Source organism: Gymnodraco acuticeps, unplaced genomic scaffold (assembly GCF_902827175.1).
Source record: "Gymnodraco acuticeps unplaced genomic scaffold, fGymAcu1.1, whole genome shotgun sequence".
Taxonomy (NCBI): domain Eukaryota; kingdom Metazoa; phylum Chordata; class Actinopteri; order Perciformes; family Bathydraconidae; genus Gymnodraco; species Gymnodraco acuticeps.
In genome coordinates this window covers 299232-313725 of record NW_022990921.1, presented here as the reverse complement: position 1 = coordinate 313725, position 14494 = coordinate 299232, and the positions used below count along the sequence as shown (strand labels likewise).

At 41.2% G+C, this 14494-nt stretch overlaps 1 protein-coding gene across 1 annotated transcript in view; it reads left to right on the top strand.

Annotated features, from left to right (window-relative positions):
• Positions 1–4000: 4000 nt before the first annotated feature.
• Positions 4001–14494, top strand: part of LOC117558056 (secretory phospholipase A2 receptor-like) — a 51686-nt gene continuing 41192 nt past the window's right edge. The window contains exons 1-4 of the mRNA XM_034234018.1: positions 4001–4126; positions 4306–4475; positions 4846–5068; positions 5667–6005. Coding sequence (XP_034089909.1) covers positions 4090–4126; positions 4306–4475; positions 4846–5068; positions 5667–6005 — 769 coding nt within the window. The 5' untranslated portion in view covers positions 4001–4089. The remainder of the gene's footprint in view (positions 4127–4305; positions 4476–4845; positions 5069–5666; positions 6006–14494) is intronic.

The window sequence follows — 14494 nt, the reverse complement described above, 5'->3', positions numbered from 1 at the left end:
AAGGGAGCACAATAAACCTGACGAGTTTGAATTTGAGTTGATTATGAGTTTATTTTCAATTGATAATTAGCTCACAATAAGTTCACTTTAGTTACTCACACAACTTGACACAAGCCATGGACTTGAGTCCGGACCTGAACCTGAATGTGAGTCCAGGTACGCAGCATATAACCTGACTTGATACCTTTTATTGCCAGATGTTGCAAAGCGGTTTAAAGTTTAAAATCACTCTGAAAGTGATCCTAACGATGTCGGTCGCCACTTTCTCTGTCAGTTTATTTAAGGTATGGACCACTCCGTCCACTTGAGGTGAAATATTTTTTAAATAACACATTTATAACTATCACTTTCGTTATCCGTCTTAAAGGTAGGGTAGGTAAGAATGGAGAAACCAGCTCGAGTGTGCTAGAATTTGAAAGTACGCAGCCTTAGAGAGCCCCTCTTCCAACACACACGAACGCGCACATGACCAATGAGGGCACGAGATCAGTTTGTGCACAGATGGAAGGCTGACAGGCAGGTAGGCCATCCAGTTACTTTAGCCGGCTCATATGATTGGTCGTGCTTTTTACAGCGCCACGGCTTCCACAGATAAAATGTTTTGATGTATTTATTGTTAAAGCATTTAATTTATTCATTGCTATCGGGATGTTGAGAGCATTCCATGGAATATAACAAAAAGTGAATTACCTACCCTACCTTTAATGTAGACTGACCTTTTAGTCTTATTCATTATCAACCAAATATATAAAAATACATTACTTGTATAATAAAAGTGTTAGTCTGTACTAAGATTACATTACATTACATTACATTTAGCTGACGCTTTTATCCAAATTTAGTAATTCTATCGCTCGAAGGGGAGTCGAAAAAGATGAGTAATAAGATAAGATAATGGGATAATGTGTTTGTAATGGGATCAAAAACAACAACTGTCAAACCCTTTAAAGCAGGGGTCCCCAAACTTTTTCCTGTGAGGGCCACATAACTTTTCCCTTCTCTGATGGGGGCCGGGTCAGTTTGTAACAGAAAAAGTGTGACGATCGCATGGGTGTCTAAACGTAAACATTTATTGTTTTCTAGAAAGCCACACATAACCAAATATTAATAACCCTTTCCGGGATCTTCACAGAAAAAAAGTCAGGAAATAAATAATAACACTATTAATGAAATAAATAACACTATTTATAAAATAAATAATAACCAAATAACCCTCTCTGGGTTCTTCACAGAAAAAAAGTCCATTGAAAATTACTGTAACTTTCTGTTGTGCCGTGCACAATCTTAACAGGTAAAAGTTTAGCTTAGTTGTCAGAGCAGAATCTCTCAAAATAAACGTGGATTTACGTAAAAAAAACTATTTTTTCGGGGTTCGGGTGTTTTGTTTGATTTTAAACAAACAAAGTCTTGGCTTTCAGAATATGAAACTTTTATTTCCTATTTATTTCTCACTCGCAATCTGCTCTTCCGCAGCGCCGCCCCCCCCCTCACTCTGCTGAAATTATGAATGTAAGAGTATAGTAATCATAGATAACACGGCAGGGTCCGTTACAGTTTGTTTTCATCTGATTTCAATTAAACAAAGTCTTGGCTTTCAGAATATTAAACTTGTTTCGGCAAATTCAGATGATAAATACAACTTTGAAGCTTCGGCATAATTACAAGCGGAGAACGGAGTAACTTGACGTCACAGCAGGCATAACAACAGCCGGTGTTTCTCGTGATTGTTTTCCCCGGGAAACAAACACAATACACACAAACGCAAAATTACACAAGCACACACACTCACACACACGTATACACACACACTCGCGAGCTTCCCCTCCAAACAAAAATATCTTCCCTCGGTAGTATTTTGATCATTTGCTCCGCTAATAATCAATCAGATCGATGGATTCCAGAGAAGAGACAACTTTGAAGGCCTTTTTCTCAAAATGATGACTCGGTGACAGTCATTATATAATGTGACATATTTCGCTTAATATTTGAAGTACAAAAACAATCCTGATATCATTAGAAAGCTAGGAATATCCTCTTTCCAACAGTGTATACAACTAAAAAGGTGTCTTCGGGTCAATGCGACTGATTTAGATAGAGCAGGTCACAACATTTTGACAGGGGCTAGTCTAGGATTCGCGTGGCCAGACTGACATTTTTTTTTTTTTAAATAAAAAAAAAAAAAAAAAAAATAATCATAATGCGTCTCTGGTATTGTTCAGGGGGCCGGGCCAAATGTGGAGGCGGGCCGTACCCGGCCCGCGGGCCTTAGTTTGGGGACCACTGCTTTAAAGCATTGGAAACCTAACAACATGAAGTTCTATTAATGTAAAAGACACATCATTGTGGCGACTATTTCTTTGTTCCTATAGTCAACTAAATGGTAATACAATTTTTTTAACAAAGTTGAAGTCTCAAATATGTAATTCAGCTACTTGCTTATTATTTGCCTACGCAAACAATTGTTGCGTCTGACCTTTTTGCATGACAGATGACAAGTATGCAGGTCCCCCGCTCAAGAAGGACCATGAAAAGCACGTCTGAAGTTTGTCAATGAACATCGGAATGATTCAGAGAAGGCTTGGGATACGATGATGTGGTCAGATGAGACCTAAATCAAGATCTTTGGCATTAACTCGACACGCCGTGTTTGCAGGAAGAGAAATGCTGACTATAACCCCAGAATACCATCACCACCGTCAGGCATGGAGGTGGAAACATTATGCTCTGGGGGTGTTTCTCTGCTAAGGGGACAGGACGACTTCACTGCATCGAGGAGAGGATGCACGGGGCCATGTACCGTGAACTCTTGGCCGATAGCATCCTTCCCTCAGCCAGGACACTGACAATGGGTCATGGATGGGGTCTTCCAGCAGGACAATAAACCTCAACATACGGCCAAGGCAACGAAGGAGTGGCTAAAGAAGAAGCACACTTAGGTGATGGAGGTGCCGAGCCAGTCTCCAGACCTTAATCCCATAGAAAATCTGTGGAGGGAGCTGAAGCTTCGAGATGCCAAGCATCAGCCTCAAAACCTTCAGGATTTGGAGAGGATCTTCAGAGAGGAGAAAAATCCTTCCTGAGATGTTCACAAACCTGGAGACCAACTACAAGAAGCGTCTGACCTCTGTCTGTCCAACAAGGGTTTCTCCACCAAGTACTAAGACAAGTGTTGCAAGGGGATCAAATACTTATTTCCCACAGTTAGATGCAAATCAATTTAATCTTTTATATAATGTCAATTTCTGAATTTTCTTTTTGATATTCTTATTCTCACTTTTAAATTAAAGATACCATTAAAAATATAGACTGTTAATTTATTTGTAAGTGGGTAAACTTACAAAATCTGAAAGGGATCACAGACTTATTTCCTCCACTGTGTGTCCTTCTGTTGGGTGAAATGTAGAAGCTTGTGGCCTGGATGACAAGACACTTTTTTTTAAACAATGTAGGTAATGTTTTTTAGCCTATAAAGTTATTTTTGAAAAGTGAGGTTTCAAAACATAAAGCTTTTTTAATTGTAAAGCTGCTCTAAACATTCTGAATGTGTCTCAGTTCATGTTGGTTTGCAGTAAACACCATCAGAGGGTGAACATGGACTCAAGCCTTTGCCGTGACAATAAAACCCTTTTGAGCAGCTACAACAAAGCGTTTGAAACAGGTATCCAGACACAAAGAAAATAAAGTTTGTGTAACATTAAAGCATGAACACATGTTTTACTAGAATACCCAAAGTATGAAGCTGGAAGTTAGAGCAATAATTATTTCAATGGTTTTGTGATCTTTTAAATGTATTAGCTTGTAAGCTGTAAAGGTTTCTCATTATATGAAATGATCAGTGTTGTTTCAGACTTTTTGTATTGTTTTTGTTTATGGGCATGAATTTGGTTTTCCTGCTGTGTATCACCAGTCCTACGCCCACATTACTCTATTGGTCCTACCTTGTAAATGCATGTGCAAATGTAAGTAAATAAGCCTGATGTAAAAAAGGTGTCAGTTCCATATCCACTTTGCATTTGACCTAATGTATAATATAAACAGCTGCACATCTGCAGTCTCTGTCCAAAAGAGAGGAACAGGGAAGAGACAAGGATGGAAACAGTTCTTCTGATCATCATCGCCCTTTCAGGTAATTATTATTTGTATATAAAATATATTATCCCATTGGCAATTTTTAGTACTTTCTATTTTGGTTTCCCTCTGACAATTACTTAAGTTCTTTAATTTACAGTTTAACTTTAATGTAATTTGGAGAAGTTGGTTCAGTAATTGATATTGAATCTAATCAAAGTGTGTGTGTCTCTGCAGGGCTGAGCGCTGTCTCCTCACATGCTGAACGTCAGTACCATTTTGTTTCTGAAGCAAAGACCATGTCTGAAGCACAGAGATACTGCAGAGAGAAACACACAGACCTGGCCACTGTAGACAGCATGGAGGTTGTGAAGCTCCTGAACAACATGGCAGGCCAATACAACCAAGTGAGGTCACTTTTCTCTGTCTTTCAATTCAAATGAATTACATTTCTTTTAGAGTTACATTTAAAAAGGAGAGATTATTACAGAAAGCTAAACCTGTTTTAAAGTCCTATGGGAACCTGAGTATTAAAACAGAGTTGAACATGTTTTAAGCCAAAGCTATATTATGAAACCCTGTAATAAAGTGGAAGAGGTTCAGAGTAACAAGGCTGTGAATGAATGTTGACTTGAGGGGATTCCCTTTAGATCACCACGTACCAAGGCTGGTCTCATGAAGGCAAACCTTCTCTTTATTAAACATACACATTTTCTTCAGCAGCAGCTTTAAAAGCTTCAACAGGATGTAATAAATATAACAATTTCTTGCTTTCAGTCAGCCTGGATAGGGCTGCACGATGACCGGGACACCTGGAAGTGGTCGATGTCAGACCCAAGCTTCTACGGACCGGGGGAGATCGAGTTCAGACCATGGAGGCACCATGCAGGGGAACCAAGCAACGGGCACGATGAACAATGCACATTTCTTCATCGTGATGGAACATGGATTGATTATGATTGTAATACCAGCTACAGGTCGGTCTGCTTTGATGTCACAGGTAAGAATATAAACTTAAAATTAATATTACACATTTAAAATCATATCTTAAGCTTCTGAAATACAATGCATTGATCTTTATCTAACTAGCGGTTCCCAACCTTTTTTCTTTGTGACTTTTTTTTCTTTTGTTAGCAGTTCCACTAAAGACTTTTCCCTTTTCACTAAAATGCTCGCATGGTTTCATTTAAATGATAACGTAAAAGGAAATGATATACAATATATATACAATTCTTTGCAAACTTGTTTCAGAATTGTAGTTACGTTTCACATCTTATAAATCTGTGCTAAACAGAATAAGAACAATATAGAATCAATATAATTGAATGAAGCTTTAACCTGTAACACAGTATCTTCACATTGTTGTACTTCTGCTTTTACTCAAATATCTGAATATTCCACCACTGATACTACTAAAGTTTCTTGCCAACATTCATGTGTTGAAAAACCCCAGAACTACAAATTACAAAGTACAAATATGTGGGATTTAAATGTAATATTTTATATTATAAAGGCATCAATACCACCAGAGATGTGGCATTGATGTCAGGCTGTATGTCGTGGTGCCTCTACTCAGCTTCTCTGGGGTCCATTTTCAGGGCCGAATGCAACATTTGTCCCCATTGAGAGCTACATGACATGGACTGATGCCCAGAGCTACTGCAGAGAACACCACACAGACCTGGCCAGTGTGAGAAACCCAGCAGAGAACCAGCAGATTGTTGAGCTGTTACCTGCAGTGGATTATCATTTTTGGATCGGCCTTTACAGAGACTCCTGGAAGTGGTCCGATGGAAGCAACTCCTCCTTCAAGTACTGGAAAGTAAATGAACCTAACTACAGTGCTTCAAAGGTTTGTGTGGCTGCAGCTTTCGACAACTCTGGAAAATGGGAGGACTTGGACTGTGGAGTGGAGAAACCATTCATCTGCTACGGACGTGAGTAAAATTCACAGCTACGTCAAAGCAAGTGATGATATTGAGTCTGTTGAAAACGAAGACACCATAAACGTTGTGACTGATGAAGTTTGTTTGTGTTTCTAGCTGTTGTGCCTGTTTCAATGCAAGTGATAAAGGTGAGGGTGAAGAAACAAAACGGTGTGGATCTGAACGACCAAGCTTTTCTGGATGCGATGTTGGTGGAGGTAAATCATGTTTTCTACTTTTATGCAAAAACATCACCAGAAAGGAAATTCCCATGACATGAGAACAAGAGACGAAAGAGGTAGGAAACAAATAAATATCTATTAAAGAATAATGAATTCAACAAAAGACAATGCAGTAAATGAATTTCAATACGAATGAAATGGACCAAGATGAACATGAATGAAATTCTATATCTATATTCTACTTTGGCCACAAATAACAGGACCCAAGCATTTAGTAAGAAGACGTGTAAATATGTGCAGAAGTAAATAGCAGAAACTTAGCCACATGCCACCAAATGCATTAGGAACATGTACAAATACTATTCCATAACCTGAGGTAAGCTTTACACTGGAAGAAATAAGGGGAACAGCTACCATTTCAGATGAGTGAGCTAAAGAGAATCATCTTGTTTTTTACTGGAACGATAATGATAATGAGTTTTTGTGTCTCAGGCGAAAAGACCTAAGGGCCCAGGATTGGACGACAACGTCCAAGTGGCCTGGAGGAAGCAGCCGGATGGACAAGTCTTCCACGAGGAGGAGGAGAAGAAGAGGGATGAGCTCTAAAGCTGAATTGCTGTGTGTGATTTTTATCAGAGAAAACGTGCATTTCTTTCCTCAAAGTCCTCGTGTTACAGAATTCAGCTGCAACAATGATCTGAATATCTATCAGTAGTGGAGATAAGATAAGGGTTGTAATGTTTTCTATATGGTTTTGAAGTTAATATGTTTTGGGGTGTTAACTGTTCATGTATCTGCTTGACCTGCGAAAAAACGGATTTATTTTCCTATTTTGTGACTTTTTATATGTTTCTTTCAGATAAAATATAAGAGACACTTTTAAATAATATTATATTAATAGAGGGCAATTCCAGGAAATCTTATTACCAATTAACATGATACCTCTAATGCATCTTTAAAGTCATTTCATACAACAATTTAATTCTTCATTTGAAACTAATATTATACCTAAAAATGTGTGTGCAATTACTCACTGTTATTAATATCTTCAATTGAGTTAAACATTGTGTTTATTGCTCCTTTTCTTTAGGGATGCAAACTTTAAGATATGTTCCTAAAATTGTGAATCAGCTTCCAGAATATGAAGATGTAATGTTTTCTCTGTGCTATGTGGTCATAAACTGAATCTCTTCGGGTTTTAATTCCCTCTGGCCTGTGGGATATATAACAGCCATTTTACTCTTTTGTGTGACATTGATAGATTAGATGTTATTAGATTATAAATTAAGATATTAAATAAAAATTGATTACCTTTAACGTTTCAAACAAATTAAATATCAGTTTTCGTTGCATGTATGTAATGTGAGGATATCTTCAAATAATTTAAATAGAAAATAATTAATTGTACTATTTTTCATCCTTATTAAGGATATAAAACTTCGAAGCAAATGTCCTTAAATTATCTATAACTGTTTTACGTTACTTCAAACACCCTTCTGGCAACAATGCTGAATATTCTCGTGGTTCCAGCTTCTTAACTATTATTATAAGATTTGATGTTGTTTTTGTCATGATGAAATTAATATTCTGTTTTAAAAAGATAATCACGATGCAGAATAAACTATATCCAATAAAGAGCTTATTTATTTGAATTATTTATTCAATGATTTTCTCACATGTTGGATTATTGGGTTATTGGGCCAGAAGGGTAATTTCCCTGATTTTAGACACTTTTTAGCCAACTGACTCTCAATGTAGATATATAGATATCTGTTGTCCTTTATCAGAAAATATATATTTACATCACACATTATATACACCACAACACCTTGACATCAGGGGTACATAGGTACAGGACACAGTAACTAAAAAGTGAACATATATATACTGTATAAACTTAGTACATTTACTTTAGCCTGTCGCGTAGGGGCCGGAGATGAGAGTTCATGTTTGGGTTGTTGGGCTGTCACAATTGGGTGTTATTCACTGTGTGGTGCCATAGGGTGTCGCTGTACGATTCCCTATGGCACAGGTATTTAAGGTTTGTTTTGTCACCTGATTGAGGTGTTTTACTCATTTCATGCAGTATTTTGACAGTGTTGTGGATCTCCAAGGAGAACAGATGTATTGTCAGGTTTAGCCTCGGAGTTGATCGATTGTTGAGCTGCTTCAGCCTACTAACTATATGCAAAACACAGATTGATTGAATGTTTTATCTGAAATCTGTAAGCAACAAACATCAGAATCAGAAACCGGGTTTATTGTAGGTTCACACGTACGAGGAATTTGGACTTGTCATAAAATATAAAACAAAACAATTAAAAAAGACTACACAGATAGCGAACTATATTAAGAACACTGTAAAACAATATGGATAGATAGCAATAAAATAAAGCAGTAATTTACAGCGAAATAGAATGCAGTGAATTATAGAATATAAAATACGAAATATGTGCAGTAAGCAATATTTGAACAATATTTGGACATGTGTGCATTAATGTAATGCGTATAGAGTCTGCGTTATGACTGAGGTAAAGTGTCAGTGGGGGGGCCGGGCCTTGTTTAAGAGGCCGGTAGCGAAGGGGAAGAAACTGTTCAGGGTGGCGAGAGGTTTTTGGTCCCGATGGAGCGCAGCCTCCTGCCAGAGTGGGGAGGGGGGTGAACAGTTTGTGTCCAGGGGTCGGCCACTATCTTCCCCTGCCCGCTCAGATTTCTGGAGGCGGGCAGGTCGTGGAGGATGGCAGATTGCAGACGATCACCTTGTCTGCAGAGCGGACGACACGCTGCAGCCTGCCCTTATCCTTGGCTGTGGCTGCGGCGTACCAGATGGTGATGGAGGAGGTGAGGATGGACTCCATGATGGAGGGGGTAGAAGTTCACCATCATTGTCCTTTGGCAGGTTGCATTTATTCAGCTGCCTCAGGAAACAACATCCTCTGCTGGGCTTTTTTGATTAGGGAGCAGCTGTTTATGCTCCCATTTGAGGTCCTGGGGCGATGATGGTGCCCAGGAAGCGGAAAGACTCCACAGCAGTACTGGGGAGTCACACAGAGTGATGGGGGCGGGTGGGGCTGCGTTCTTCCTACATCCACAACGCATTTCCACTGCCTTGAGAGCATTGAGCTCTAGGTGATTGTCCCTGCACCAAGTCACCAGATGGTCCCAGACTCGTCCCCACCAGAGATAAGTCCGATGAGCGTGGTGTCGTCTGCGAATTTCAGGACCTTGACAACCTGGTGACTAGAGGTGCAGCTGTTGGTGACAGGGAGCAGAGCAGAGGGGAAAGAACGCAGCCTTGAGGAGAACCAGTGCTGATGGCCGGGGGTCAGAGGACGTGTTTCCCCAGCCTCACGTGCTGCTTCCTGTCAGACAGGAAGTCAGTGATCAACCAGACAGGTGGAGTAGGGCACGTGCAGCTGAGCTTGTCGTGCAGCAGCGCCGGGATTATGGTGTTGAAGGCAGAGCTGAAGTCCACAAACAGATCCTGGCGTAGTAGTTTCCTGCGTGGTCCATGGTGCTGGAGGAGGAAGTGAAGGGCCATGTTGAACAGCAATCGTCCACATACCTGTTGGCCTCTGTAGGTGAAACTTCAGGGGGTCCAGAGAGGGGGTCTGTGAATGGATTATAGGTGTGGATAGGACAAGGCGCTCAAAGGACTTCATAATAACACAGAGGTCAGGGGCGACGGGTTCTGTAGTCGTTTAATCCTGAGAATCCTGTTTTCCTTGGTGAACCCGGGATGATGGTGTGAACTGCTCATTCTCATGCCATTATGTATGAAACTAGACCTGGACTAAAAAAACTAAAGAACAACGAAGCAATTATAATTTATATTCTCAATCTTGAATATCAAGCCATCTAGACATGGATCTAGAGATGGAAAAGTTAGTCTGCCTTTCGTTCCACCACTCTTGTCCGGACTCAAATACAGCGGAGGAAATAATGATTTGATCCCTTGCCGATTTTGTAAGTTTAACCACTTACAAAGAATTAACAGTTTATAATTTTAATGGTAGGTTTATTTTACTAACAAGAGACAAATAGTAAAAAAGGATATCCAGAATGTACATCATATAAGAGATATCAATTAATTTGCATTAAGTTGTGGGAAATAAGTTGGACAAACACGATAAAGGAAATGTTCAAATTCGGCTCTGATCGTAACAACATCGGGCCATTCGTGAGGGCATCTTAGCCATCGTATGACCAGCCGGTGGAGTTTCTCAGGCTCCGGCAGCAACTTCGTGAGCACGTGGCAAATCTTTGGTCATGCCAAAAAATTGCCAAAATACCATACGAAGGTTCATTTTCGTGTTGAGTTAGTGTGTCCATTTGCCCTTCGTAAGGCCATCGTGAGGGCATCTTGTCAAATCGTGTCGTTTACTTTGTGTGATCATCGGTGCCATCGGGCATTTTTCGCCTAACGAAGACAATACGAAGGAAACAAGAAGCTGCCCGATTGTCTTAGGAAGGCAACACGACTGCGTGAAGCCCTCACAATGCCGTCGTGTAGTCATCATATTATAGTACAATGACATCGAGATGGGACCACGCCACGGTATCGGCGAAGACAGCGAATTTGAGTAGCTCAAGTGTTCAAGTGTTTCCCATGTGTCATGGTAACGTGGACGTATTAAAAGGCCAGCCTCAGAGCATCTTCCTCAGTCAGTCCTGAGAAACTCTACAGAGCAGAGGCGCTTCAATCACAATTAATCACAAATGCTCAATCGAAGTCAGTAGCAGTGATGATACCTGTAGTAAGCAGGTGAAACAGGAGCATGAGGACACGGTGTGCTATGTTTCCTTGCAGATCGCTTCTCTGGTTGTTTTATTGCACAACAAAATCATGTAAACATATTATTAAAAAACAACCCAATTTGTGTTCTGTGAAGCTGAAAAGGATATTATCCTTGTTTTTGTTACTTTCGTGCAGTTGTATGTCTTAAATGTAATTGATTTAAAGGTGGGGTATGTAATTTTGGAGAAACCAGCTCGAGTGCGCTAGAATTTTGAAAAGTACACCGACAGGAAAAAATCTGCCTCTTCCTTCAGACTTCCTTACAGAGCCCCTCCTCCCCAACACACTTGGAACACGCCTCACATTGACCAATGAGGGCACGAGATAAGTTGTGTCACAGATGGAAGGCTGACAGGCAGGTAGGCCATCCCGTTATTTTAGCCGGGCCGGCTCAGATGATTGGTCCGTAATGTTCTGGCACAACATCACATGGGTAAAATGAGCTTATTGTTGCCCTGCAAAAGCACATTTGGTGTATTTCCAAAAAGCTGTGAAAATACACCTATATCAGTCATGTCCTGTAAAATAGCATTTTGTGTTATTTTCCATCATCTCAGTCAAATACACATATATTTGTCCGCTCCAGGAGCTTCAAAGTGCAGACCTCTGAGCCCTGTAAAATATTATTATTCCGACCGCCAAGCACCGGCATGTGGACCGGGCAGGAGGCCCAAAAGTACCCCAAAATAGTGTTCCATAAGGCGGGTAGAGTCCCCTGATAACTCTCCTTGCATTCCTCCAGAGTCAGAAAAAGTCTAAGTTAACTTTTGGAAGAATCAGAGAAAAGGGTGAAAATGGATAAATTGTATCCGAAAATAGTGTCTCTTAAGGCGAGTAGAGTCCCCTGACAACTCTCCCTACATTCCTCCAGAGTCAGAAACAGTTTAAGGTAACTTTTGGAAGAACCAGAGAAAAGGGTGAAAATGGATAAATTGTATCCGAAAATAGTGTTCCATAGGTGGGGAGAGTATGCCCAACTCCCCTCTCATTCCTCCAGAGTCAGAAAAAGTAAAGTAACTTTTGGAAGAACCAGAGAAAGGGGTGAAAATGGATAAATTGTATCCGAAAATAGTGTTCCATAGGCGGGAGAGTATGCCCAAACTCCCCTTGCATTCCTCCAGAGTCAGAAAAAGTATAAATTAACTTTTGGAAGAACCAGAGAAAGGGGTGAAAATTGATAAAATGTATCCGAAAATAGTGTCTCATTATTCCGTGATAACTCCCCTTGAATTCCTCCAGAGACCAGTTCAAAAACTTAAAGTTTTGTAAGAACCATGATTGGGGGTCCTCCAGGCAACAATTGTATCCGATCCAAAGTGCTCATGCAGCGGATGCATTCCTCCATGATTTCCCCATCATGTGAAATAGGCCGTTTTTTTCTAAGTGCTCTCAAAAACCGGGTTTCTGATTTCGTGCAGATGGTAGCTTGGAAAAGATGAATTAATTTTTTGAACGGAGGAAGGGAGGTCTCGATTCCCCTCTCCGTTGTAAAAATGCAACGGGGTAGTGCAAATGTCTCCGGGGCTTTCACCGGAAGCGCCGAAGACTTGAGCTTTTGTGAGCCCCTGCTCGTTGGCACTTAGCCGTTTTTTCGAGAATTTTTTAAACTTCATTTTGATTATGTTAAGATATAATGTGACCGTTTTATTTACTTGTTTTTGCTTTCCACGGGTGGGGGGCGCATGGCAGGACCCGCATATGATCTCCCAAATTTGGCCTGGAACCTCCGGGAATTGTGTCCATTTCATCCACATGTGAACTACCCATTAAATGTACATGAAATGGACGCGACCAATGTGGCAGCAGGTTCACTGCTGTAAGCAGGGTCCCACACTCACAGGCAGAGATCCAGGGTGATGCACACAGCTTTTTTATCCCGGAATGAGTGTGGTGAAAGCTGGGTAAAAGTAACTGTGAAATACAGGGAGGGAGAGAGAGCAGCATCTACAGCAGCAGGCTGCACCAGGTTCACTGCTGTAAGCAGGGTCCACACCCTCACAGGCAGAGATCCAGGGTGATGCACATGGCTTTCTTACCCCGGAATGAGTGTGTGAACGCTGGGTAAAAGTACTTGAATACGGGAGGGAGAGAGAGAGAGCAGCAGCAGCAGCAGCAGCAGCAGGATGTGACCCAGAGAGCTCCTTCCAGCACCATCGCTCTCCCCACCAACCCAGAGGACAGGCTACTTCACAGCACATATGTAACCCAGGGAAGAAGCTTGAAACCTGTCCATGATCCATCCACATTTGACTCAATAAAATGTACAGGAATATGATCCATTTCTCATGAAATGTACAGCAGAGTCACTGCTGTGTCATGCAGGGTGTCAGCTTTGTGGATCCCAATTTAGCAGAGAGATGTCCATGATATTGACAACATATTTATATACAGAATGATGAACTTTTTAACCCTCAGACACATGCATATAGAACCCCCAAGTGTTGCATGTGTGTAGGCATAGTTGGTAAAAATGTGATCCATGCCGGTGGTAGGGAATTTGCATTGGAAGTTGACATCACATTTCCATATGTGCGGACATCAGTACATTTGAAGGACAAACAACCCATGTTAAACTAGTGTCCATAAGACAGACATTTTCCTTACTATGATTGAATATTCCAACTTTCTTTGGAAACCAGGAAGCCACTGGTCAGCAAATCTCATGGAGAGCAGCATTCCATTGGACGGCACACAGTCAAAAGGGACTGTGGCTTGCCAAGGATTAAACAAATCCTATATCTACAAACTGGATCCATGTCTGGATGATAAAACAGTAGTGATATGGTAATGGCTCTCTTTTTTGGGGAACTTGAAAGCCTGTCACTTACAATTAGGGGGCCGGTGTAAGAGCCATTTAGATGAGAGTTCATGTTTGGGTTTCGGAATGTCACAATTGGGTGTTATGGCGCATTTCCACTGCAGCGGGTAGCCCCGTTTAAGCGTCTTTAATCGTCCTCAAGCGGCCAGGCCAGTTTTTGGGTGGCCTTTCCATATAGTGTAGCACCGGCTAGCGGGTACTGTTTCCCTCTTTTTCCAGCCCCATAAAAATCGTGGTTCTATCAGGCCAGAGCTGAACTAGTGACGTCAACGCTCTCGACTGCTGATTGGTCAGAGAGAATCGTCACAAGATCGCGCGCGAGATCATCCCTAGCGTCGCATATATATCTAGAAGCAAGCTTGCAGCATTTTTATACACAAGCATTTTTGTAAACGGAGGAGCTACAAAAATGGCAACGTCACAGAAAAGCACACCGTGGTCGACCGAGGAGGTGACAAACGTTCCTCCATCTCATTGGGGATGATAAAATCCACGGGAGCTCAAAGGAACAACTCGAAATGTGAAGCCGATCGCCCCCGCCTACACTGCGTTGCTACCCCAGGTCCTAAACTGTAATGGAAATGCGCCATGGCCTCGGACGGCCAGCGAGGCAGCCTGAGCGCGGACGCTTAAGGACGCTTAAACGGGGATACCCCGCTGCAGTGGAAATGTGCCATTATTCACGGTGTGTGCCATAAGGTGT